At 44.1% G+C, this 27,053-nt stretch overlaps 2 protein-coding genes across 6 annotated transcripts in view; one reads left to right on the top strand and one right to left on the bottom strand.

Annotated features, from left to right (window-relative positions):
* The window catches only part of LOC137369099 (endoplasmic reticulum aminopeptidase 2-like), a 67,953-nt gene extending 49,763 nt beyond the window's left edge, over positions 1-18,190 (bottom strand). The window contains exons 1-2 of one of the 3 annotated variants that reach the window (XM_068029742.1): positions 18,071-18,190; positions 16,964-17,093 (exon numbers count right to left, since the gene is read on the bottom strand). In XM_068029742.1, the coding sequence (XP_067885843.1) occupies positions 16,964-17,090 (127 nt within the window). In that variant the 5' untranslated portion in view covers positions 17,091-17,093; positions 18,071-18,190. Of the gene's footprint in view, positions 1-3,946; positions 4,391-4,442; positions 4,549-16,963; positions 17,094-18,070 lie in introns of those variants that run through there. The other 2 variants (XM_068029743.1, XM_068029744.1) reach the window with 2 other exon arrangements.
* LOC137369100 (endoplasmic reticulum aminopeptidase 1-like) overlaps positions 4,556-27,053 on the top strand; it is a 171,501-nt gene continuing 149,003 nt past the window's right edge. Inside the window, exon 1 of one of the 3 annotated variants that reach the window (XM_068029747.1) lies at positions 4,556-4,719. The gene's annotated coding sequence lies outside the window, so the exon portion shown is untranslated. Of the gene's footprint in view, positions 4,720-4,821; positions 4,897-27,053 lie in introns of those variants that run through there. The other 2 variants (XM_068029748.1, XM_068029749.1) reach the window with 2 other exon arrangements.

Here is a 27,053-nt window from a genome sequence, read left to right as displayed (position 1 = left end):
CTCAACATTACCATTTCCTGATTTATCTTGCTTTCACTGATTTCAACCCCGATGATTTACTGCAAGGTAGATGCAGGAAGATGTTTCCCCTAGTTGAGGAGTCTAAAACCAGGGGACACAATTTCAAAATAAGGGGGAAGCCATTTAGGACAGAGATGAGGAAAAATTTCTTTACTGAGAGGGTTGTGAATCTTTGGAATTCTCTACCCCAGAGGGCTGTGGAAACTCAGTCATTGAGTTTGTTTAAAGCAGAGATTGACAGATTTCTAAATACAAATGACATAAAGGGATATGGGGATAGTGTGAGAAAAAGGCATTGAAGTGAATGATCAGCCATGATCATATTGAATGGCAGAGCAGGCTCGATGGGCTGAATGGCCTACTTCTGTTCTTATGTTCCTATAAGTGGAAACATCATAAGCGGATTATTCTCATCCTGAACCCATCAAGAGACACTTTTGAATTGAACAGGCTCTTCTGAAACAAAGAAAGTGTGAAGTAGCCACATCTTAAGCCATTATTGGTCACCACATGGAGCTGTAAAATCCTAAGTCATTATATATGCAGCAGTGAATTAGAAGTGATCAACTATCTTCAACTGAATTTTCAACCAAGAGAGAAACCTACAAACACCTCAGGCCTGCAACCAAGGAGAACTTGACTTCCGAGAGAATTCAACAGGTTTACCATGACCCCTGAAACCTACCCCACTTAAAATCACTTACCCTTTTCTTCTCTATCTGTGTCTTCGTGTGTGTGTGTGTGCGTGTGCGTGTGCGTGTGCGTGTGCGCGCGCGGGGATGTGGTTGAAACAATTTCGGGATAAGGTGTATTGATCAATAAATAATTAATCTTTTAATTTAAAGCTACAGGAAAATCTTTCTCTGTCTATTTATTTGACAAGTAAAACACAAAGGGGTTAAACCTAATAACAGAAAACACTTGCTGCGGTCGGGTGGGAGTTGAACAGTGGGAACCACCCACACCCCTCACCATGTGGCCGTAACAACATCAACACCAAGACTGTCTATTTCCACCTCCGTAATATCACCTGACTCTGCCCTGTCTCAGCTGATCCACTGCTGAAATCCTCCTCTGTGCCTTTGTTACCACTATACTTGATTATTCCAATGCTCTCCTGGCCACCTCCCATCTTCCACCCTATATAAACTAGCGTTCATCCAAAGCTCTGCTGCCCATATCTTAACTCACTCCAAATCTTATTCACCTATCCTATCAACACTGCTTATGCTGACCTTCACTGACTCCCGGTCCAACAACACTCAATTCTAAAATCATCACCTTGTTTTCAAATCCCTCCAGTGCATTGCACCACCCTATCTCTGTAGCCACCTCCAGCCCTACAAGCCTTTGAGATTGTTGCATTCTTCCAATCCTGGCATCTTGTGTTTTTCTGATTTTAATTCCTCCAGCATTGGCGGTTGTGCTTTCAGCTGCCTTGGCCCTAAGATCTGGAACTCATAAATCTTTCTGCCTCTCTAACTCTCTCCCATCTTTTAAGATGTTCCTTAAAACCTACCTCTTTGACTAAGCTTTTGATCATTTGTACTGATATCCCCTTCTGTGGCTCAGAGTCAAAAATGTTCTTATTGATATTGCTGTTGTTAAGCATCTTGGGATGTTTCTTTAACTACATTATATGTGCTATAAAAATGTAATGCGCACTGGGGTTCCACAAATAGCAAGAGACAATAACCAGATAATATGTTTTAAGCGATGTTGCTTGAGAAACTGGGCACTGGGGGAACACCCCTGCTCTTCATTGAAATAGTGCTATAGGATCTTTTATGTCCACCTGAGAGGACAGATAGGGCCTCGGTTTAACTTCTCATCCAGTTTTGTAAGATTCATCTGTAGCATTTAGTCAGCCCAAATACTCCGTTGTTTCTCACCAGCTTCCAGCAGTACTTCCTTGGTTGATTTGCAAAATTATTTGAAGTAAAGTTAGAAGAAAATGTATTCAAGTAAAATTTATATTGGGCTTTTTTAAAACCATAGTCTATTTATGTGAGAAATGCAGGGAAACAGAAATAAGTAGAGAATTAAAATCTATACTGCTTACCAACCTGGTGTAGCTTTGTTTATGCTCAAATTATAACCATTCTATTTATTTTTCTCAGAAGAAAAGCCAAATTGTGTCTCTACACATATTTCAGTTTATGTTTTTGAAAATGACTTAAACGCAAACAGTTAGTGAATTTGAATAGATTTTAGATTTTTTTTTTAAACTTCAGAAAGCATATGAAGCTGGAAGAGACAGTGAGAGTGTATCCATGTGTGAAAGAGACAGACAGACACAGTGACCTTCCTGGTCTTAATTTGAGTTATTTTTCCTTATCAAAATTGATAAGTTAAAATGAACTTGGAAGCTTCTCAAACTCTGGTTCTGATTAGGTTCATTTGTGATTTGTCGATAATCAGAAGATGTAAAGATTCTACTTAATGATGACTGTGTGTGGGAGATGCAAAATACTGAATTCAATATTTACAGAGATCTTATAGCAATTTACAAACCACTACTACCAGAATTGGGTCACTCCTACTCCACATGCTGTCAGGCCTATGCTGGCTCCTTCCCCTTACCATGGATAGTTATCAGAATCGTAGAACCATTGAAAGTTTAAGGCGCAGAAAGAGGCCACTTGTGCCTGTGCCGGCCGAAAAACGATCCACCCATTCTCATCCCACCATTTGGTCTGTAGCCCTGCAGATTACAGCACTTGAGGTGCCAATCCGGACACCTTTTAAATGAGTTGAGGATTTCTGCCTCAATTGTCCTTTCAGGCAGTGAGTTCCAGACACCCACCATTCTCCGGGTGAAAACATTTTTCCTCATCTCCCTCTAATTTTTCTACCAATCACTTTAAATCTATGCCACCTAGTCACTGACCTCTCTGCTAAGGTGAATAGGCCCTTCACCTCCACTCTATCCAGGCCCCTCAAAATTTTGTACATTTCAATCAGATCTCCCCTCAGCCTTCTCTGTTCCAAGGAGAACAAGCCCAGCCTATCCAATCTTTCCTCATAGCTGCATTTTTCCAGTCCCAACAACATCCTCGTAAATCTCTTCTGTACCCTCTCGAGTGCAATTACATCCTTTCTGTAATGTGGTGACCAGAACTGCACACAGTACTCAAGTTGTGGCCTAACCAATGAGTTATACAGCTCCAGCATAACCTCCCTGCTCTTATATTCTACACATAGAAAATAGGAGCAGGAGTAGGCCATTCGGCCCTTCAAGCCAGCTATCTTCCTCGCCAATCTTTGTGTCTACTAGGAATCCACCTGTGTGCCACATCCAGCTGCTCAGTTTGCTAAACCTCAGGTTCCCATATCCAATGTTGCCAGAACCCAGAAAACCAGCCCAGTGCTACTAAAGCTGAGGACTGGCCTAAATTGTCACAGCTTTGTATTTAACAAATAATCATTTGTGTGGAAATTTATCAAATGCATTTTGGAACACAGTGTTGTTGGGTTGACCACAGCTGACTTGGGTTGCCACTTGAAATTTAGGAGTAAAACTATCACAAATGCTGTAACATCTAGCACTTGTGTAAGAGGGATTTCAGTCAAACAATAGACTCATTTGCATGACAAAGTTATGGCAGCCCTGATATATGTATCCTACACCTTAATTATGTATTCAACTGTAAATTAATCGTCTCTAGCAAATACTGTAATTAATCATACTGAAGGCTCTTTACATTGTTATTTGTCCCACTTTATAACCAAGATGTAGACAAACATCTGAACAAGACAATACTGAGCAGCTTAATTTCCAAACCACATAGGCAAGGAGAAAGAAATGTAGAACTCAGAGCATGGAACCATCTTAAGTCTCCAATTCCGAATAAATGAACCCTGAACCATTACATATGCAGAACAGCATGGACCCACTCTTGGCAATCATGCTGTTTTTACTTACTTTGGGCCTCCTTATCTCGAGAGACAATGGATATGCGCCTGGAGGTGGTCAGTGGTTTGTGAAGCAGCGCCTGGAGTGGCTACAAAGGCCAATTCTGGAGTGACAGACTCTTCCACAGGTGCTGCAGAGAAATTTGTTTGTCGGGGCTGTTGCACAGTTGGCTCTCCCCTTGCGCCTCTGTCTTTTTTCCTGCCAATTACTAAGTCTCTTCGACTCGCCACAATTTAGCCCTGTCTTTATAGCTGCCCGCATGCTGTACAGCTATGCTATTACCGACCTTTTAATGAGAGGGCCCATCAACATGTCAATTAATTAGATTCAAATATGTATTAAGCCCCAGAGTTACGGTGAGTATGGCTTACTTGGTGCCTTTTTTTAAATACACTGTCCTTGTCCAAAGGGACCAGGAATAGAAATTATACACGCCCACCCCTCCACACTGTATTTAAAATTCAAACGCTCCACTCTGTACAATACTAATTCCTATTTCGCTTACGATTCCTTGGGCCAGAGAGTCGCAGCTCAGTTCAAATCCTCAGGATCAGCAAGCAGCTTGCCGTTCACTTTTACCCAGCAATCTGCATGTTTCCAAGAACACTTTTATTTTCGCTTTCGGCTTTGGGACCCGCATTACCCGGATACACTTTTCTTTCATTGAGTGAACCGATTTTGTTTTATCCAAAAACAATATTTTAATATACGGTCAGTTTTAAATAATGATTTTAATTTTCCAAGGGTTAGTTTGGAGACGTGTGAGATATTAACAAGCTCAGGTAAGAACATGTGAAACTGACCAACAGCCCCGGGATATTGAGAAATTGGAGGTATCCCCACAAGGGGGTCTCTGAGTCTTGGAGCAGAGGGAAGCCGAGGTCACCTTGGGTTGGGGAAAAAGAGCAGCGACTTGCTGCTGAAGGGTAGTAGCTGCAGAGTTTCCATCGGTGTAACAGGTGCAGTATCTGTGGATTAAGATATTCTCCACATGGCGATCAACTTGCGGGAAGGGAACACTTTGGAGAAACGAAAAGATAATTTCTTTAACTCCTTTTAATGTTTTATTTATTATTATGCAAATCGTTTGTGCCTTCAAACTCTTGCACCCAGCTGTCTGGGTCTTTATTGAGTGAAACGAGAGGAACTCAGATCCATTTATCTTAAATTAAAAGTTGTTCTGTTAAATGGTTAGTAGAGGGAATCTTAGGCATTGCTCATTATTATCCCTATTCATTTTTTTATAGCTTATTTCAATAATTGTACATTTGCCTGAGTCAGAAAATAGTGGGTTTAAGCCCGAGTTCAGGACCTGAGCTCATACCTAACCTAGGTTGATATTTCAGTGCAATATTGAAGGGGTGCTGCATTGTCAAAGAGTCTTGTCTTTATATAAAAGCCTTTAAATTGATGTTTTGTTTGTTGGTTCAGATGTATATAAAATATTTCCTATTTGAAGAACAGTGCACAATTAACCAACACCATCAAAATAAATGCTTATTTATTCCATTTCGTGCTTGTGTACAAATTGACCGCCTTGTTGCTGGCATTACAACAGTGACTACATTTTAAAAATACTTAAAATTGGCTGTAAAGCACATTGGGACGTCCTGAGGTCATGAAAGATGTTATTATAAATGTAAGTACTTCCTTTGTTTTATACTTCAAAAGTACTTAAGCCACAGAAAGGCAAGCAATTTGACACAGGAATGGAGGGAGCAATGCAAAGATACCTTACAACAGAACAGATGAACATAGGCTGAAAAATTATCCATTTTATCAGAACATACATTGCAGCACAGGGAGACAAAAAGAGAAGGGAACATCGAATATAATTTGTCTCCCAAAAATGTACAGATACATTCTTTGCTTGAAAGCTGTTGTTTATATGATATTTTATTACAGTTTAGGATGGGTTCATCTTTCTCCCAGTGGCAGCTGTAAGTGACCTCCATGTCAATGTCAAATGTCACTGTTTATTATCAGTGATACAATGTTGTCACTGTAGCAGTATTGTATAAGACATAGGCATGTGTGTCAAGATCAATCAACATTGCTTTAAAACACAGTAAAAATTGTTATCAGGGATACTAAAGTCTGAGCGTGCGGAGTTAGGTGACAGCCCAATAGATATCAAAAAGAACTCAAAATGCTGGAAATACTCAGCAGGTCTGGCAACATCTGTGGAGGGAGAAACAGAGTTAATGGGCTGAAATTTAAATTCCTGCCGCAGAAATTGGTGGTGGATGGAAACAATGGCGGCCCGCTCGTGCAGGCCACATGCTCGTGGCAGAGCTGCCAGGATCCAATGCACAATGGCACATTTAAGTAGCTGGGGCGGGTTGCCCCTCCCCCCCCCCCCCCCCGCAATAATATGGAGAAACATAGAAAATAGGAGCAGGAGTAGGCCATTCAGCCCTTCAAGCCTGCTCATCTAATTCAAGCTTTCTCCCCATATCCCTTGATCCCTTTGGCATTAAGAAATATATCTATCTCCTTCTTGAATATATTTAATGACTTGGTCTCCACTGCCTTCTGCAGTGGAGAATTCCACAGGTTCACCACCCTCTGAGTGAAGAAATTTCTCCTCATCTCGGTTCTAAATGGCATACCCCATATCCTGAGACTGCGACCCCTGGTTCTGGACTCCCCAGCCATTGGGAATATCCTCCCTGCATCTAGCCTGTCTAGTCCTGTTAGAATTTTATAGGTTTCGATGAGATCCTCTCTCATTCCTCTAAACTCTAGTGAATATAGGCCTAGTTGACCCGATATCTCCTCATATGTCAATCCTGCCATCCCAGGAATCAGCCTAGTAAATCTTCTTTGCACTCCCTCCATGGCAAAAACATTCTTCCTCAGATAAGGAGACCAAAACTGCACACAACACTCCAGATGTGGTCTCACCAAGGCCCTGTGTAACTGCAGTAAGACATCCTTTTGCAATGAAGGCCAATATACCATTCGCCTTCCTAATTGCTTGCTGCACCTGAATGCTTGCTTTCAGCGACTGGTGTACAAGGACACCCAGGTCTCGTTGCAACTCCCCCTTTCCTAATCTATCACCATTCAGTTAATAATCTGCCTTTTTGTTTTTACAACCAAATTGAATAACCTCACATTTATCCACGTTATACTGCATCTGCCATGCATTTGCCCACTCACCCAACTTGCCCAAATCACATTGGAGCCTCTTTGTATCCTCCTCACAGCTCACTTTCCCCCCCCCCCCCCCCAGCTTTGTGTCGTCTGCAAATTTGGAAATGTTACATTTAGTTCCCTCACCCAAGTCATTAATATATATTGTGAATGGCTGGGGCCCCAAGCACTGATCCCTGCGGTACCCCACTAGTCACTGCCTGCCACCCAGAAAAAGATCCGTTTATTCCTACTCTCCGTTTCCTGTCTGTCAACCAATTCTCAATCCATGTCAGTATATTACAACAACTCCATGTGCTTTCATTTTGCACACTAACCTCTTATGTGGGACCTTATCAAAAGCCTTCTGAAAATCCAAATACACTACATCCACTGGTTCTCCCTTATCTATTCTATTAGTTACATCCTCAAAAAACTCCAGTAGATTTGTTAAGCATGATTTCCCTTTTATAAACCCATGCTGACTTTGTCCAATCCTGTTTATGCTTTCCAGGTATTCTGCTATCACATCCTTTATATTAGACTCTAGCATTTTCCCCACTACTGATGTAAGGCTGACTGGTCTGTAGTTCCCTGTTTTTTCTCTCCTTCCTTTTTTAAATAGTGGGTTACATTTGCCACACTCCAATCTGTAGGAACTGCTCCAGAGTGTATAGAATTTTGGAAGATGACCACCAATGCAAAGGGCGGGCTGTCTGTCCCCGGCAATGGCGTCAGCTGCCTGTGCGCGGGTGTTGACGCCATTTTTAAAGGGCTTTGAGCCCCACCATTAAATTTAAAGATTTAAAGGTACAGTTAATAAAAAAAACTAAATACATTAATTTTGCCCTCTCCCAGCCCCCCAATAACCATACAATTCATTACTTGCCCTCTCTCCCCCCCCCCCCCCACCTCACCCCAAAAAAACACTTACCTTGTCCACCTGACCTTCCCCCCATAAACTTGAACCTAAAACCCTTCCCACCATCCCCTACACCAATAATGCCACTTTGACCCCGTTCCACCTCCCCCTCACACTGAGAAACTTACCTCCTCCCCCCTCCCCACCACTGCTCCAGCTCGTTTCCCTGGACAGGGATCCAAAGACACAGGAGTCCCAGCCAGCAGTAGGAAGATTGCACCAGGACAGAAGGCAGGAACATAAGTATAATTAATGCAATAATTTTAATTTATTTATATATGTAAATGGAGGTCCCATCGCCAAGCGGGCGGGCGGTGGGGGGGTCCACCACGAGGCCTCACCACCGGCAATATCGGACCAGGCCCTCCCGGGGGGGTGGGGGGAAAGGTCTGTAAACTTCTGCCCAACGTTTCAGCTAAATAACCTTTCATCAGATCTGGGAAAAATTAGAAACGTTACAGATTTTCAGCAAGTGCAAGTGGGGTTGGGGAGGGTGGAAAAAGAACAAAAGGGAAAGTCTGTGGTAGGGTGCACGGCAGCAGTGATTAAATGACAAAAGAGTTGGTGGTGCAGGGCCAAAGGGAGTGGTAATTGGATAATTAAAGAAACAATTGATGTCTCCAGAGGAGGTGTGAATGGCAGAATAAGGAACAGCTGCCATCCACAAAACCATAGAAAAAGTACGACACAGAAGGAGGTCATTCAGCCCGTCGTGTCTGTGCCAGCTGGAAAAAAAACTAGCCGCCCAATCTAATCTCACCTTTCAGTACCTGGTCCACAGCCTTGCCAGTTACATCACTTCAGGTGCATGTCCAGGTACCTTTTAAAAGAATTGAGGGTTTCAGCCTCCACCACCATTCCTGGCAGTGAATTCCTGACATCCACCACTCTCTGGGTGAAAAGGTTTTTCCTCATGTCCCCTCTAATCCTTCTACCAATCCCTTAAATCTGTGCCCCCTGGGAATTGACCTCTCTGCGAGGGGAAACAGGTCCTTCCTGTCTATTCTATCTAGGCCTTGCATAATTTTGTACAGCTCTATTAAGTCACCCCTCAGCCTCCTCTGTTCTAAGAAAAACAACCCTAGCCTATCCAATCTTTCCTCATAACTGTAACTTTCAAGTCCTGGCAACATTCTTGTAAATCTCCCCTGTACTCTCTTCAGAGAAATTATGTCCTTCCTGTAATGTGGTGATCAGAATTGTACGCAATACTCCAGCTGTGGCCTAACCAGCGTTTTATACAGTTCCAGCATTACATCTCTGCTTTTGAATTCTATCCCTCGGCCAATAAAGGAAAGCATTCCATATGCCTTCTTTACCACTCTAGCAAGATGCCCTGCCACCTTCAGAAAGCCAAAAACAAGAGTAAGACCAAAACATGCAAAGAAAAGTCAACAAAATGGGGGTAGAGATTATGGTCTGAAATTGTTGAACTTAGTGCTGAGTCCAGAAGTCTGTAAAGTGCTTAATCAAAAAATGAGGCACTCTTCCCGGAGCCCATGTTGAGCCCCACTGGAACACTGCAGTAGGCCAAGGACAGAGAAGTCAATGTGAGGGCAAGGTGGAGAATCAAGATGACAGGTGACCGGAAGTTTGGGGCCATGCCCGCAAACCGAATGGAGGATGGAGGCGTTTCGCAAAGCGATCACCTAATCTGCTTCCGGGCCACACCACCCCGCACCCCCCCCCCCCCCACCCCCCTCCAATGTAGAGCAGGTAACGTTGTGAGCAGTTGGGTGGCGCAGTGGTTAGCACCGCAGCCTCAGAGCTCCAGCGACCCGGGCTCGATTCTGGGTACTGCCTGTGTGGAGTTTGCAAGTTCTCCCTGTGACTGCATGGGTTTCCACCGCATGCTCCGGTTTCCTCCCACAGCCAAAGACTTGCAGGTTGATAGGTAAATTGGCCATTGTAAATTGCCCCTAGTGTAGGTAGGTGGTAGGGGAATTGAGGGGATGTGGTAGGAATATGGGATTAATGTAGGATTAGTATAAATGGGTGGTTGATGGTTGGCTCAGACTCGGTGGGCCGAAGGGTCTGTTTCACTACTGTATCTCTAAATAATTATACTAAATCAAAAGAAGTACACAGAAATCATTGTTTCACCTGGAAGGAGTGTCCGTGGTCCCAGACAATAAGGAGAGAGGAGGCAAAAGGGCAGGGTGTTACATCTCCTGAACCCATATTAAATAGTGCAACTGGAAGTGGATGGGGCATCAGGGGTGGGAGAGGGGATTGAGGGGCACAGCAGGGTGTCACAGAGGAATGGTCCCCTCGGAATGCTGAAAGGGGAGAGGAGAAGATGCGCCTGGTAATGACACCATGCTGGAGGTGATGAAAATGGCAGAAGACAACCCACTGAACACAGAGCTTGGTGGGGTGGAAGGCAAGGAAAAGGCTCATCATCACTTAGAGATGGGCAACAAACGCTGGCCTTGCCAGTGATGCCCACATCACATGAATGAATTTTAAAAAAGGAAACTCTATTGTGGTTCTGGGAGGGAGGGGAAGTGCTGAGAGCAGATTAGGCACTTTACAGCCTTCCAGACTCAACATTGAGTTCAACAATTTCAGACTGTAATCTCTGCTGCCATTTTGTTTCCTTTACAGGTTTCGGACTTGCTCTATTTTTCTCTTGCTGTTGCTTCCGGATGGCAGCTGTTCATCATTGTGCCATTCACATCTCCTGTAGACACATATTTTGTATCTTTACTTTTCCCATTACCATACCCTTTGGCTGTGCACCACCAACACTTTTGTCATTTAATCTCTCCTATCTTCCATTTTATCACAGATCTTCCCTTTTGCTCTTTTTCCATCCTTCCCCATTTCACCTGCTTAAAACCTATTACATTTCTAACTTTTCCCATTTCTGATGAAAGGTTATTGATCTGAAACGTTTGTGCAGTTTCTCTCTCCACAGATGCTGCCTGGTCTGCTGAGTATTTCTAGCAATTTCTGTTTATATTTCAGATTTCCAGCATCCGCAGTGTTTTGCTGGCTACAAAACAGAAAACAGAGAGTAGGGGCTAAAGGTAGCTGTTCAGATTGGCAAAAGGCGGGAAATGGTGTCCACAGGTATTGCTGCTGGGACCACTGCTGTTCACAATTTACATGGGCAATTTGGACTTGGGAATCAAAAGTACAATTTAAAAATTTGTGAATAACACCAAATTGGGGGTATAGTTAATACAAAGGAAGAGTGTAACAAAGTACAGGAAGAAGATAATAAACTTGTAAAATAGATGTGTAATTGGCAAATGAATTTCAAAATAAGGTCAGGTGAGGTGGTACATTTTGGTAGCAAGAATAAGGAGGCCACATAGAGCTTGATAATAAGAGTTTACATGGGGATAAGGAGCAAAGTGATACACAAATCACTAAAAGTAGCAACACAAGTTAATAAGGCAATAAAAAAAGCAACTAAAAACTGGGGTTCACTTCTAGAGGGGTAGAATTGAAAGGCAGAAAAGTTATATTAAACGTGTGCAAAACCTTGGTTAGACCAAACTTGGAGTGCTGTTCACAATTCTGGTCTCCATAATTATAAAAAGGTTATAGAAGCATTGGTAAAGTTGCAAAACGATTCACAAAAATGATACCAGAATGGAGACAATATATTTATCTGGACAGGCTGGTGCTTTTTTCTCTCGAAAAGAGAAGGTTGAAGGGTGACCTGATAGAGATCTTTGAGATAATGAAAGGATTTGACAAGGTAGATGTAGAGAAAATGTTTCCACTTGTCCAAAACTAGAGGTCACCTGGATAAGATAGTCACTAATAAATCAAATAGGAAATTCAGGAGAAACCTGTTTACCCAAAGAGTGATATGAATGGGGAACACAAGGAATAATTGAGGCAAATAGTATAGATGCATTTAAAGGGAAGCTAGGTAAGCACATGAGGGAGAAAAGAATACAAGATTATACTGATATGGTTAGATGAAGAGGGTAGAAGGAGGCTTGTGTGGACTGTAAATGCCAGTATAGACCAGTTGGGCTGAATGGCCTGTTTTTGTGCTGTAGACTCACTGGTACGGGATGTACATTTTGACAATAGTCTTGTTGACTGAGCCACTTTGCTGTGATTTTAGAAATCAGATATCACCTTTTTACAGTTGCTAAGATGGAGAATTTCAGAGGATGTGAAAATGTAGACAAACGACATTTTTTATTCATTCTTGGGATATGAGCATCTCTGGCAAGGCCAGCTTTAATTGCCCATTCTAACTGCCCTTGGGAAGGTGGCAGTGAGCCACCTTTTTGAATGGCTGCAGTCCATGTGGTGTAGGTAAGCCCACAGCACTTTTCTCTGTAGCAATTTGATAGAACTGAATGGCTTGCTGCGCCAATTCAGAGGGCAGTTAAGAGTCAACCACATTGCTGTGTATCTGGAGTCACATGTAGGCCAAACCAGGGAAGAATGGCAGATTTCCTCCCTTGGAGAACATTAGTGAACCAGATGGGTTTTTACTATAATCCTAAAGTTTCATGATCATTATTTATGATATTAGCATTTTATTCCAGATTTATTAATTGAATTTATATTCTCCCAGCTGCCATGGTGGGATTTGAATTCAAGGGCTGAATTTTATTCGAGCGCCACTGAGCAGTGCTGGAGCCCTTTAAACTCAGCAGGGTGCCTGCATTTAGCGGCCACCGCAGAGACCTTGCGATATTTTGCGCGGGGGCTCATTAGTATCACTGCGCTGAGCCGCGTGGGGAGAGGCGGGACATTTGGCTCAGTGAGAGACATTTTGACCGCTGTGCAGCAGGTGCTGGGGCCCTATTCAAAGAGCCCCAGCACTTGCTTCCTGACAGCTGTCAAAGAAATACTTACATCACTGTTGAAGAGTGGGGCTGCTGTCAATCTGGCATCAAAGCAGAAAATGCTGGAGAAACTCAGCAGGTCAGGCAGCATCTGTGGAGAGAGAAGCAGAGTTAACTTGACCAAGTTCACAGACCTGAAAGTTAACTCGGTTTCTCTCTCCGCAGATGCTGCCTGAGCTGCTGAGTTTCCCCAGCACTTTCTGCTTTGCTGCCACATACTTACCCTGCTGTGTCTCAGTGTCCTGTGAAGTTGCGATCCTCTTCTTCCACTCAAATGTAACAGTCCTTCTTGTAGACATGCCACACCTGGGTGAATAATCTTAAATTTGCACATTCCAGGACGTGAGACTTAAATATACCATAAAAGGCAAATAGACAACAGAAATAAAACTATAATTGAAGAATAATTACCTACTATGAGCATCTTATCATCTGACTGTGAAAAGCCACAGACTAATATGAATTTCTCTGCTAACTGTTATGTGAAAATGCTTGTAACTGCAATTAAACAATCTTTGCTGGAAAAAACAGAAACATATATTCATATTCTAGCTGCATTGCCAACTAGAAATATTACACCAATAAATATGATCAGGTGCTGCAGAAGCAAAGCGTTCGTGAACACGTGTCGATGTGTAATAGTTGAAAAACCATGACAACAGCATAGATTTCCTCACTAGTCCTGCACTGGTTTTCAAACATGTGCAAGACAATCCTTGCAGCCAGAAGTTAGAGCTGTTACACGGTGGAGTCACCTTTGCATTTAAAGGACCACACCAAAAGCCGAGGATGGCAGAGGGGTGCTCTAGGGTGGCGCCACAGTTCAGCAATGCCTCCCTGCTCACTGTCCTCCAGGCTGTGCAGGGAAGGTGGGAGGTCCTTTTCACCAGCGATGGTAAGAAGAGGCCCTCCCGCATGAACAAAGCAGTCTGGCTTTGGAGATGGCAGAGGAGATGAATAGCCATGGGGCCATCCACTGTCAAATGATCCAATGCTGGAAGGAGATGAACGAGCACTCCTCCAGCCAGCCTGGACCCCCTAGGCCTTGTGCGCACAGGGTATGACTGTCAAAGACATCCACAGCCAAAGGGCAATCAGATCAGCAACATTGCTCCAGTCAGGCTGCTAACACAGAGGTTGCACCAAGAAGGGGCAACCTCTCTGTTTACAGAGAACACACTGACACAAATGGGAATACACGGGTGTCATAGCAATGTAAATACGTCTTTCACTAAATGTTCCTCACCAACACGTGTGTCCTTTTCTCTGTGTGAATGATGTGTGCCAGCATGTTGCACCAATGTCACATCTCTTTGCATCGTGGGCCCTTCAGGAGAGCCAATGTATGCAATAAGATTAGATTATGATTAGAGATACAGCACTGAAACAGGCCCTCCAGCCCACCGAGTCTGTGCCGAACATCAACCACCCATTTATACTAATCCCATATTCCTACCAAGCATCCCCACCTGTCCCTATATTTCCCTACCACCTACCTATACTAGTGACAATTTATAATGGCCAATTTACCTATCAACCTGCAAGTCTTTTGGCTTGTGGGAGGAAACCGGAGCACCCGGAGAAAACCCACGCAGACACAGGGAGAACTTGCAAACTCCACACAGGCAGTACCCGGAATTGAACCCGGGTCCCTGGAGCTGTGAGGCTGCGGTGCTAACCACTGCGCCGCCCTAACATCATTGCCATGCCACCATTATTCATGAGCGTCTCCACAGATGCAGTGACATGGACATTGGCTCAGTCAGCTGCTGGCTGTAATGGTTTACACAGGGATGCTGCAGATGTGGACTGGTGCAGAGCAGGTGAGCGAGGGTGATGTGTGGCTTGCAGAGCTCATGTCGGTTCCTATGGAATAGAGAGCCTTCGTCTGATAAGCCACTGCCGTACATCCCTAGCTCACTGCTAGCCCTGCATGCAGAGCCTGGATGCCATTTGCCCTCCCATGCGTCTTTCATGTTGTAGGTCCTCAGAGTCCAGGAGGAGTCCTGTTGACATCTCTCCTCATCATGCCAGGCCTGACACCTATTGGGTGCGTAGTTGTGCAGAGCAGCAAAGAAAGGAGCTGACCTTTACTGCCTGTAGTACAGGGCATCACCCTATCCATACAGGCATGGGAGGCGCTCTTTCAGCATGCCGATCTCCTGCTCAATGGTGGCTCTTATAGCTCAGTGGCTGGCATTGTATCTCTCCTCTGCAGTAGTGGTGGAGTCTCTCACTGGTGTTGGGAGCCATGTCTGCAAAGGATAGCCCTTATCTCCAAGAAGCCACCCCTCCATCTGAGCCAGTTCAGTGAACAGCGGTGGCAGCTGGGACTGGCGCAGGTCCCAGATATCATGGCGGCTGCCTGAGAAGTGGTCACAGATTTGCATGAAGCATCTGCGATGATCACTTACCAGTTTCACCTAGATTGAGAGGATTCCTTTAATGGTGACGTCTGCAGGTGGTAGCCTGATGGGAGGCCTAATAGCCACATGAGTGCAATCTATGAACATTACAACCTATGGTTCTCTGGCAATGGTGCCAGAACCAAGGGCCCTCTGGGCCTGGCTGTGAGAGTCCGTTCTGAAGTGGACATACTCACTGGCGCTCTGGTGCAGGGCTTTGGTGATCTCCCTGATGCAGCAGTGCACTGCTGATTGTGTGACCCCACAAAGGTCTCTGGTGGGCCCCTGAAAAGCTGCAGAGGTGTCAGGCTTGAGAACCGCTGCCACTATGAGGAACAAAGGCATGGGATGTCCACCGAAGTCCCATGGGCTGCAGGTCATCTTTGAGCAGGGCACAGAGATGTGTCACCACCCTCGCACACTCACCTCTGACATCCAATGGCATGTCATGTGGGGCCTGTAGATGAACAACAAACGTATTGGCGAGCTCGCCTTGGAGCTGCTGCTCACGAACGGCGACCTTTACGTGGATCGCACCTGCCTGTTGATATTACTTCTGGTGCATATGGATCCTCATGTGCAGACTTTCACACATTGTAGGATGAGCCATACCTATTTCCACGTGATAAATAAAGTTGAATCCTTCATGTATTCAAAGGTTCTTAACAGGGCAGGGATTGGTGTTGACGGGTACATCAGCTGCTTTCCTGGATCAACTATGTGGCGTGCCATGGCATCGCCCATCTTGGCCAACACTCAGAGTGGCACAGCATGCCCACATCAAGATCCTACCAGCTGAATTGGTTGCCCCCACTATCCATAAAACCTAATGCTCCTGCCCTTTCTGGCACCCTCCCCAAACGCAGTGTGATGAGAGTGCCACTGCTCCTTCACAAACACAAACAAATGCAGAGCGTACACTGTTAACGGAGGGAGGGTACACGATATCTCCATTCATGTCTGCAGACCTTTCCCTCCAGTAATCCCAGACACCCTCCCTTCTCCCTTTAAGAATGCAGAGCTGAGACCCCTGTAATCCTCCCTCCCTTCCAGTATGCAGAGTGAGACCCCTGTGATTGCCCCCTCGCTCCTCCTTGTAAAAATGCAGAGTGAGACCCCCGTAATCCTTCCTCCCTTCCAGTATGCAGAGTGAGACCCCTGTAATCCCTCCTCCCTTCCAGTACGCAGAGTGAGACCCCTGTAATCCCTCCTCCCTTCCAGTATGCAGAGTGAGATCCCTGTAATCCCTCCTCCCTTCCAGTATGCAGAGTGAGACCCCTGTAATCCCTCCTCCCTTCCAGTATGCAGAGTGAAACCCCTGTAATCCCTCCTCCCTTCCAGTATGCAGAGTGAGACCCCTGTAATCCCTCCTCCCTTCCAGTATGCAGAGTGAGACCCCTGTAATCCCTCCTCCCTTCCAGTATGCAGAGTGAGACCCCTGTAATCCCTCCTCCCTTCCAGTATGCAGAGTGAAACCCCTGTAATCCCTCCTCCCTTCCAGTATGCAGAGTGAGACCCCTGTAATCCCTCCTCCCTTCCAGTATGCAGAGTGAAACCCCTGTAATCCCTCCTCCCTTCCAGTATGCAGAGTGAGACCCCTGTAATCCCTCCTCCCTTCCAGTATGCAGAGTGAGACTCCTGTAATCCCTCCTCCCTTCCAGTGTGCAGAGTGAGACCTCTGTAATCCCTCGTCCCTTCCAGTATGCAGAGTGAGACCCCTGCAAACGGAACTTACCTTCTGTTGCAAAACCTTCTGCCTCTGATGACCCGCCAGCTTTTCGAATTGTGAATGGGATGGCTCGTGACGGCCGCCCGTTCAAAGTAAAAATCCAGAAGTGTGCAGGAGAGGCGGCAGGCTGCATAATCTGCAGAGGTAAGTACCGTTTAGAATATGTTAATTGGGGTGCCACCACCGAGCGACTGAGGTCCCCCCGCCACCGGTAATATGCGTCGCGGGTCGAGGCGGGCCTCTCCCCACAGAATTTTACCTGTCCCTGCACCGCGACCCGTGGAGTCAAGGGGCTGATAAAATTTAGCCCTGTGTCTCCGGAGCATTAGTCCTGGTCTCTGGATTACTAATTCAGTAACATTACCACTCTACTTTTTTAACAACCTGACACTAACACTTTACACATTTATATTGAGGCACTTGCATTGACTTCTTCCTTGCATAATGACTTACTTAAACATCCTCTTAAATTTGTCATCACCCTGCATAATTTCAGTTGATATTATTGACTTTTCAGAACATGCATATTGTGTACTGAATTAAATGTGCCAATTCTAATTTGTTTGGATTGTCCTGAATTTTTACCTTCAAAAGCCTAATACTTCCAGCCAAATTATGATAAAACCAGTCTTTCCTACTTCCAAGGCTGGTGTTTGTCTTATTGGGGGCCTCATACAAAGTTCCCTTTGCCGCCCCTACATTTTATGAGACAACTTTCCTAAATAATATCTACTTAATCTGGTGTCAAATCCACACGAACGATTTTAAAAGGCATGTTCGCAATCGGTCATAAAAAGATATTTGACAAAATTCTAAGTTATAAATAACAAAAGAGTAATAGGCACTGGATGATTATAAATGTCTTGAAATACCGAATTCGTTTCAGTATATGAACTGAAGTCTCAAGTTATTACTTTTTTATGCTTTAGCTGCAGTGAAGTCTTTGTATAATATCTGATAGGTAGAGTCGTACTAACTTTTCAGAAGAACTGCTTTTTACCACTTCAGCTATGACTGCAGAAGAGCAAGAAAGTGAGCGCTGATGTCCGAGCCTGCTGCAGGATGCACTGTGTCAGTTCAATTAGGATTTGTCACTCACTGAGTTGTACTCACCCTCACCGACTCACTCCCTTCTCACTCAGTAACTCATCATTTTACTCTCATATTCATTTACATTCTCAGATATTCACTCTTGCTCTGTCTCTCAGTCATTCTCTTGTACTTTCTCACACACAGTGATAACTACATAGTACTGTACCAGGCACTGTAAGACCAAACTGAGTTTGTTTTCAGCATTAGAATACTAGCATTTAAGAGCACAACTGCGGAAGTTGTGAAGTCCATGAGTTAACAGTGAGTGTCTTTGCAACACCATTGCACAAAAACGTTTTCTCCAGAGAAAAATTATTGCATGTTAATTACTTGAAAACATATAAACCACTGATAAACCATGCAAGAAATACTAATCAAAAGCAATCAAATAAATCTTTTAAGAATTCTACCTCAATTCCACATTTGACACATGTCTAAGGGTTATTAAATGCCTAAAATTTTGGTCTGCAGTCCAAAGTGTATACTATACTTATCACAACAGGAACTGCAGTTACACTACTGAGTGAAGCAGTTTAATCTTTTTTGCTGGAGTTAGCAAAGATGATGGCAAACAGAAATCTGTGAACTAACATAACTTTATTAACCCATCTAAGATAATATGATTAATAACTTAACTACTAAGGAGTACACAACGTTTTTTTTATCAGTTTATGGGATGTGGGCGTCACTGGCTAGGCCAGCATTTATTGCCCATCCCTAACTGCCCTTGAGAAAGTGGTGGTGAGCTGGGAGGTACACCACAGTGCTGTTAGGAAGGGAGTTCCAGGATTTTCACCTAGTGACAGTGAAGGGGTGGCGATATAGTTCCAAGTCAGGATGTTGTGTGACTTGGAGGGGAACTTGCAGGTAATGGTGTTCCCATGCAGCTGCTGCCCTTTTCCTTCTAGGTGGTAGAGGTCACGGGTTTGGAAGGTGCTGTCTAAGGAGCCTTGGTGTGTTGCTGCAGTGCATCTTGTAGATGGTACACACTGCTGCCACTGTGCGTCGGTGGTGGAGGGAGTGAACGTTGTGAATGGGATGCCAATCAAGTGGGGTGCTTTGTCCTGGATGGTGTCGAGCTTCTTGAGTGTTGTTGGAACTGCATCCATTCAGGTAAGTGGGGAGTATTCCATCACACTCCTGACTTGTAGATGGTGGACAGGCTTTGGTGAGTCAGGAGGTGAGTCACTCACCACAGATTCCCAGCCTGTGACCTGCTCTTATAGCCATGGTATTTATAGGGCTACTCCAGTTTACTTTGTGGTCAATGGTAACCCCTACGATGTTGATAGTGGGGGATTCAGCAATCGTAATGCTATTGAATGTCAAGGGGAGATGGTTAGGTTCTCTCTTGTTGGAGATGGTCATTGCCTGGCACTTGTGTGGTGCGAATGTTACTTGCCACTTATCAGCCCAGGCTTGGATATTTTCCAGGTCTTGCTGAATTTCTACACGGACTGCTTCAGTATCTGAAGAGTCGCGAATGGTGCTGAACATTGTGCAATCATCAGCAAACATCCCCATTTCTGACCTTATGATTGAAGGAAGGTCATTGATGAGGCAGCTGAAGATGATTGGGCCTGGGACACTACCTTGAGGACCTTCTGCAGTGATGCCCTGGAGCTGAGATGATTGACCTCCAACAACCACAACCTTTGCGCTAGATATGACTCCAACCAGCGGAGTGTTTTCCCCCTGCTTCCCATTGACTGCAGTTTTGCTAGGGCTCCTTGATGTCATATTTGGTCAAATGCTACCTTGATGTCAAGGGCAGTCACTCTCACCTTACCTCTCAAGTAGGGCGGCACAGTGGCGCAGTGGTTAGTACTGCAGCCTCACAATTCCAGAGACCCGGGTTCGATTCTGGGTACTGCCTGTGTGGAGTTTGCAAGTTCTCCCTGTGTCTGCGTGGGTTTTCTCCGGGTGCTCCGGTTTCCTCCCACAAGCCAAAGACTTGCAGGTTGGTAGGTAAATTGGCCATTATAAATTGTCACTAGTATAGGTAGGTGGTAGGGAAATATAGGGACAGGTGGGGATGTTTGGTAGGAATATGGGATTAGTGTAGGATTAGTATAAATGGGTGGTTGATGGTCGGCACAGACTCGGTGGGCCGAAGGGCCTGTTTCAGTGCTGTATCTCTAATCTAATCTAATCTAATCTAAGTTCAGCTCTTTTGTCCATGTTTGAACCAAGGCTGTGGTGAGGTCAAGAGCTGAGTGGTGCTGGCAGAACCCAAACTGAGCGTCAGTGAGCAGGTTATTGCTAAGCAAGTGCCGCCTGATAGCACTGTTGATGACCTCTTCCGTCACTTTCCTGATGTAGATTTTACTGTAGAGTAGACTGATGGAGCAGTAATTTGCTCGGTTGGACTTGTCCTGCTTTTTGTGTACAGGACATACCTGGGCAATTTTCCACATTGCAGGGTAGATACCAGTGATGTAGCTGTACTGGAACAGCTTGGCTAGGGGTGCGACAAGTTCTGGAGCACAGGTCTTCAGTATTATTGCCGGAAGGTTGTCAGGGCCCATAGCCTTTTCAGTATCCAGTGCCTTCAGTTGTTTCTTGATATCACGTGGAGTGAATCGCATTGGCTGAACACTGGTATCTGTGATGCTGTGGGCTTCAGGACACCGAGAAGGATCCTCAACTTGGCACTTCTGATTGAAGATTGTTGCAAATGCTTCAGCCTTATCTTTTGCACTGATGTGCTGGGCTCCCCCATCATTGAGGATGGGGATATTTGTGGAACCAGCTCTGGTTCCGAAGAAGAGTCACTGACCCGAAACGTTAACTCTCCTTCTCTTTCCACAGATGCTGCCAGACCTGCTGAGTGGTTCCAGCATTTCTTGTTTTTATTTTCTCCAGTTAGTTGTTGAATTGTCCATCACCATTCACAGCTGGATGCGGCAGGACTGCAGAGCTTAGATCAAATCAGTTGGTTATGGGATCGCTTAGCTCTGTCTGTCGCATGCTGCTTGGCATGCAAGTAGCCCCGGGTTGTAGCTTCATTATTAGCCGAGTTTAAAAACATTGAAGGTATAAGCATAGTTTAGAAGTATCTGAAGCTCAACTTCAACTGGTTTATATAAAATCACTATGTTTAGTCAATGGCAGTGATATGTTTAGTGGGATTGATTTACAGTTAGATTCCTTATATAGCTGACCATTTAATAGCTTTGAACAAGTATATCTTGGGTGTGTTTAAGGTCTATTTTGCTCAAATGCTGCTTACTTTGAGCATTATCCCTGATTTTATGCAATCTTGATCTTCAGGAAAATGACCAGCATAAACAGGATCCGAAATCAGTGCTCCTTCTAATTAATGGTATCATTGATGCATATTGATAATTTTACCAGTACAAATTATGGCAATTTCCCTCCTGGTATAACATTAAAACTAATTCTTTACAATTGCTGATATCAGGCAGGCAATATGAGTGCTGTGTATTGTGCCTAATTGTGTTTAAAATTCATCCTTGTTTTCAAATCCTTCCATGGCCTTGTCCCTCCCTCTCTGTAATCTCCTCCAGCCCCACAACCCTCTCAGGTATCTGCTCTCCTCTAATTCTGGCCTCTTGAGTATCCCTGATTTTAATTGCTCCACCATCGGTGGTCATGTCTTAAGTTGCTTAGGACCTCTGGAATTCCTTCCTGAAATCTCTCTACTTCTCGTTCCTCCTTTAAGACACTACTTAAAACCTACCTCTTGACCACATTTTTGGCTATTTACCCTAATATCAACTTATGTAGTTTTGTCAAATTTTGCTTTATTGTGTTCCTGTGAAGCACCTTGGGATATTGTGTTATATTGAAGGCACTTTATATATACAAGTGGTTGTTATTATTGTTGATGCCTGGGCAAACTATTGCACTAGCTGCAAAAGTACATTAGCACTAACACTAGCATTTGTGTTTCCATGCTGCAAGTTGAAAATTATTTGTTTTGGAGTATAAAGTATATTAAAGCACAACTAATTACAATTACAGACTGAACCTTCTAATCAATTCAATGCATTAAACCATGTTATCATACTACCCATATTACTTAAAATAGATCTTATCACAGACTGCATATATTGTACTAATCACACACTGCATCCATTTATTAAAATAATCTCATGCTCTTTGAACATATGGCGAAAAGTAGAGCATGATATAAGAGATCAGAGCAGAGCTGCCTTTGAGAGTGAGTCATCATTATTCCAGGACTGTTTGCCAGAGATGTATCTCTAGAAGCTGTAGTATATGTCCCCAGAATATAGACACTCACATAAAGAAAGTAATTTTTGTTTTTGACTAAAAGAAATTATCAATTCATGCTGACCAAAATAGTAATTGGAATAGATATGAGGCACATCAAGACTGCCATATGAAGAAGATCAAGGTATTTCGAAGGAAATTCATATCACCAGAGTAGAAGTCATTGATGGCATTGAACATTAACATGTCAAAGATCAAAAAGACAGAAAACAGAGGACAATAAATGAAGCGTGCTTAGGTGAGGTGGCTAAAGATGTGCTTGAACAGAAAGATTTTAAAGAGGCTTCTCAAGGTGGGCAAAATGTAGGATTGATAAATCCATCATCCAGTTAGATGAGAAGGCCCTTGCCTGGTTCCATTCTTATCTAACCAACAGTAGCCAGAGAATCACCTGAAATGGCTTCTCATCCCACTCCCGTACCGTTACATCAAAAGTTCCCCCAAGGATCTATCCTTGGCACCCACCTATTTCCCATCTACTTGCTGCTCCTTAGCAACATCATCTGAAAACATGTCAGGTTCCACATGTACAATGATGGAACCTCACCTCACCATCACCTCTCTGAACCCCTCCAATGTCTCTGAATTGTCACACTGTTTGTCAGTACTGGATGAGCAGAAATTTCCTCCAGCTAATATTGGGAAGAATGAAACAATTGTCAATCTTCTGGACCCTGCCACATTCTCGTTTCCCTCACAATTAACACCATCCTTCTCCAATTCCCTCACCATCCCAATTGCCTGAGGCTTAACCAGACTGTTCGCAACCTTAGTGTTGTATTTGACCCCGAGATGACCACATATCCACTGCACCACCAAGACCGTCGACTTGCACCTCCATAATATCTTTCATCAAAGCCTCTGGTTCAGCTCATCTGCTGCTGAGACCCTCATCCAAGCCTTTGTTACTCTAGACTTGACTATTCTAAAACTCTCCTGGCCAACCGCCCAACTTCCACCCTACAAAAACTTGAGCTCATCCAAATCTGTACTGCCCATATCCTAGCTTGCATCAAGACCTGTTCACCCCTGTGCTCACTGAACTAAATTAGCTCCCAGTCCGTCAATGCCCTGATTGTTAATGTTCTCATCCTTGTTTTCAAATCCCTCCATGGCCTCGCACTTCCCTATCACTGTAACCGCCCTCAGCCCTACAACCTCTGCACTCCTCCAATTCAGGCCTCTTGCACATCCCAGCTTTTAATCACTGCACCATTGCCATGCTTTTAGCTGCCTAGACCCTAAGCACTGGAACCCCCCGCTAATCCCGTCCACCACTCTACCTCTCTCTCCTCCAGTAAGACGTTCCTTAAAATCTACTTCTTTAACCAAGCCTTTGGTCATCTGTCCTATTATCGCCTTGTGTAAGTTGATGTCGTTTTGTTTGATAATGCTCTTGTGAAGCACATGGGATGTTTTACTGGCCCGAATTTTACGGTGGCCAGAGGTGAGCCGTCCACCGACCGAAAAGTCGGTGGCAATCCCTCCTCCGGTGGGCCTGGGGATCCAGACCGGGATTTTTTGCTCCCCAGGCCCTTAATTGGTCTTGGGTGGGACTTCCATCTCATTGAGGCAGGAAGTTCTGCCTAAAGGAGCTATCAACTAATCAATGGGCCAGCAGCTCATAGTCCCAGCAGCGCCACCGGGAGCAGTGGCCACTGCTGGGACTGCAACTCAGCAGAAGACTGACGATGTTGGGGAGCCCCAGAGATCAGGTAAGTTTTTGGGGCCTCGCCAGGGGTAATTGGTCGGGTCCTGGTGAGGCAACGCAGGGTCGATTGTGTGGGGAGGCAGGGGGCATGTTGGGTATTGGGGGCGGTTGATGCATCAGGGGAGGCCATAAGAAAGCTGCCTACTTTTATCAGGCGGCTTTTCTGAAGCCTCAGCCCCCACCTGCGAGCCGTAAAATCCCCGTGACAGTGGGTGGAGGCCCTTAGGTGGCCATTAATTGGCCATTAAGGGCCTTGATTGGCCTGAGTGGTTGGGCCATTTCTCACCACCGCTGCCCCATGTAAAATGACGATGGATGCGGGAGGGGATCAGGAAGGGCCCCCTGAGCCTTCCACTCCATTTTACGCCCTCTCCCCCACCACCCCCAACCACCAGCCCGCTCTTTGGTGGGGCGTAAAATTGTGGCCAGTATATTAAAGGCACTATATAAATGCAAGTTATTGTTGTTGATCTGTCAATGAAATGGAGGGGTCCATAGCAGGAAGAATGGAAAGCATATGCTGGCATGTCCTAATAGTGTGTGTGTGGGTGGGGGACAGTGCAGGATAACATGAACTCAGGAGATTTGGATGAGCTGGAGTTTATGTGGGGTGAAAGTTGGTGATTGGCATAGGTGAAGTCACAGCTGGAGGTGATGAAGGTATGGATAAGGGTTTCAACAGCGATGAACGAAGGGTGAAGACAGATGGTATTGCAGAGGGAAATAGGTAGTTTTTGTGATTGATAAGATGTGGAGTTTGAAGTTCAGCTTGAGATTAGACATGATACTGAGGTTGTGCCCTGTTCAGTTCAATGATCAAGCAGCTGTGGAAATGGATGGAACCAAAAGCTCAAAAGCGGTTTCTTGTAACAGCTGCACGCTAGCTTGATGCTAAATTGGAAAGGTACATGATACTTCTGATATGTGCCATTCATTCGTTCTTGAACTCCTGAGTATGCTGTGGCTGTTTTTTATGGTTCATGCTGCTGTTGATGCAAATAGTGTCGTGGTAAGGGTTTAACCAGAACTGTCATATTTGTCAGAGTACAGATTCGAATTTGAGTTCATTTTGCAATTTGTACTACTGGGAAATTATGGGTCCTATTCATTAAAATTAATGGGAATACCGGATTACGGAATTACTCCTCAATCTCTCCTTGAAGTGTAGCATATAAATTAATTTTATTTTTTTATTTTTATTATAAGAATGTATTCTTTAAATTCCCCCTTCCTCCAAAATTACTTTGTACTTTGGTGGAAATAATTCTTCCGGATAAAAATAATGAACTGTGAGCTATTACTATTGTTGCCTTTGAAGAGTTGTCTATTTTCATCCAGCGGACTGGAGTGGCATCTGGTTACTGAAATTAGCCGGTATTGTTAAATGGTTGATTTCTAGTTCCAGTTTCCTAATTGGAAGAAAATGAGCTAAAATTTATTTCTATCTTAATTCACTTTATGCTCAATTTCATGTTATTTTGTTTTTTTTCTGGTGTGTTTGTTTTTCCTGTTTAATGAAGTCTCAATATTTGGCCTATTTAAAATGTATTTTTCCTTTTCTCCATAAAGAGTGCAGTTATTGGAAATCTATGACTCATCTGATCTATTTATTGAATTAGTTTGATTTTGGTTCTATTTGTGCTTTCCTAATTATACAGCTGAGACCTTAAATTTGCAGTGAGTGGAACTGGGGAGCAGATACACATATATCTAATTTTGCAGCCTTATTTCTTTTGATTTTTCATTTTTTTTTACTCCTGAGAACTTGTAAAGCATTTTGTATTTTCTGAGACTAAGGTCAATTGCTTACGTTTCATTTTTCATCATCTGGCACACTAGCAAAAGAGAAAATGAAGTCAGGTGACAATGGTGTTGTGGTGAGTAGCTGTCACATTAGCTTTCAGTAGCAATAAAACAGTAAAGGGCCTTAATGTATGCTTTTTGTCTGCCAATGAATGAAGTTGAAACAGCAAAGGTTAGTAGTGAACACTGAACTGGTATCTGCCCTCATTCTTCCTCATCAGGCACCCTCTTGGGCCTCCATTCCAAGTATCTTGAGGTTTTATTTCTCATGTGGGATTAGTGCTCTTAAAATATATGGGTCTGCCAACTGTCATTGATTTCTTAAGGACTGCCTTCTGCAAGATAAGATTAAAATAAATGACGTTGATATTGTCTGTCATGCAGTATTGAATGAGATGCAATTTCCTGCCGTTAAACATTGAAAAGATTGATGTCATTGTTATCTGATTTTGCCACAAAGTCTGTATGCTGGTCACTGTCTTGGGTTGAACTGGACTGGTTACAGCCTCTGCATCCTATTTGACCTGAGGTGGGTTTTGACCTAGCTTGAAATTGGGCACCACATTAGCCTATTTCAATGCTACTGATATCTCAGCAGTGTCCAGAGACACTTTCCCAATGATTATTCATTCCTCACAAATTGTCTCCCTTATCTCTCTCAACATTCTGGGATTTAAAAAAAAAAATCATTCATGGGATGTGAGTGTCATCCCATCGAGGCCAGCATTTATTGCTCATTCCTAATTTCCCTTGAGAAGGTGGTGGTGAGTCGCCTTTTTGAACTGCTGCAGTCCTTGGGGTGTAGGTACACCCGCAGTGTTGTTAGGAAGGGAGTCACAGGATTTTGACACAGAAACAATGAAGGAACCACAATATAGTTCCAAGTCAGGATGCTATCCCTAGGGACTTGTTTGTTTTGAGCCCATTTAGCCTGGTTGCTTATTTTTTTTAAGGAGAGCATATTGCTTATGTCTTACTTACAAAGGACTTCCCTCATCTGAATGGGATCATTAGGTTTGCTGTCACAGAGATCAATGAGTTTTCTTTTGGAGCCTTTTCTGGCAACTCCTAGAATTGTCTTCATTGATATTTCTTTTCAAGATTAAGTTGTGTAGCATGCAGCATACTACCATAAGTCTTTGAAAGGCTGGAATTCCATGTTGCAGAATGCTTCCAGATCGGTTCCGCTACCTGAATAGCAGCTTCAACGTGCCAATGGTGTGATGGACA

Source organism: Heterodontus francisci, chromosome 4, assembly GCF_036365525.1.
Source record: "Heterodontus francisci isolate sHetFra1 chromosome 4, sHetFra1.hap1, whole genome shotgun sequence".
In the NCBI taxonomy this organism is placed as follows: Eukaryota; Metazoa; Chordata; class Chondrichthyes; order Heterodontiformes; family Heterodontidae; genus Heterodontus; species Heterodontus francisci.
This window is presented reverse-complemented; position numbering and strand designations above follow the sequence as displayed.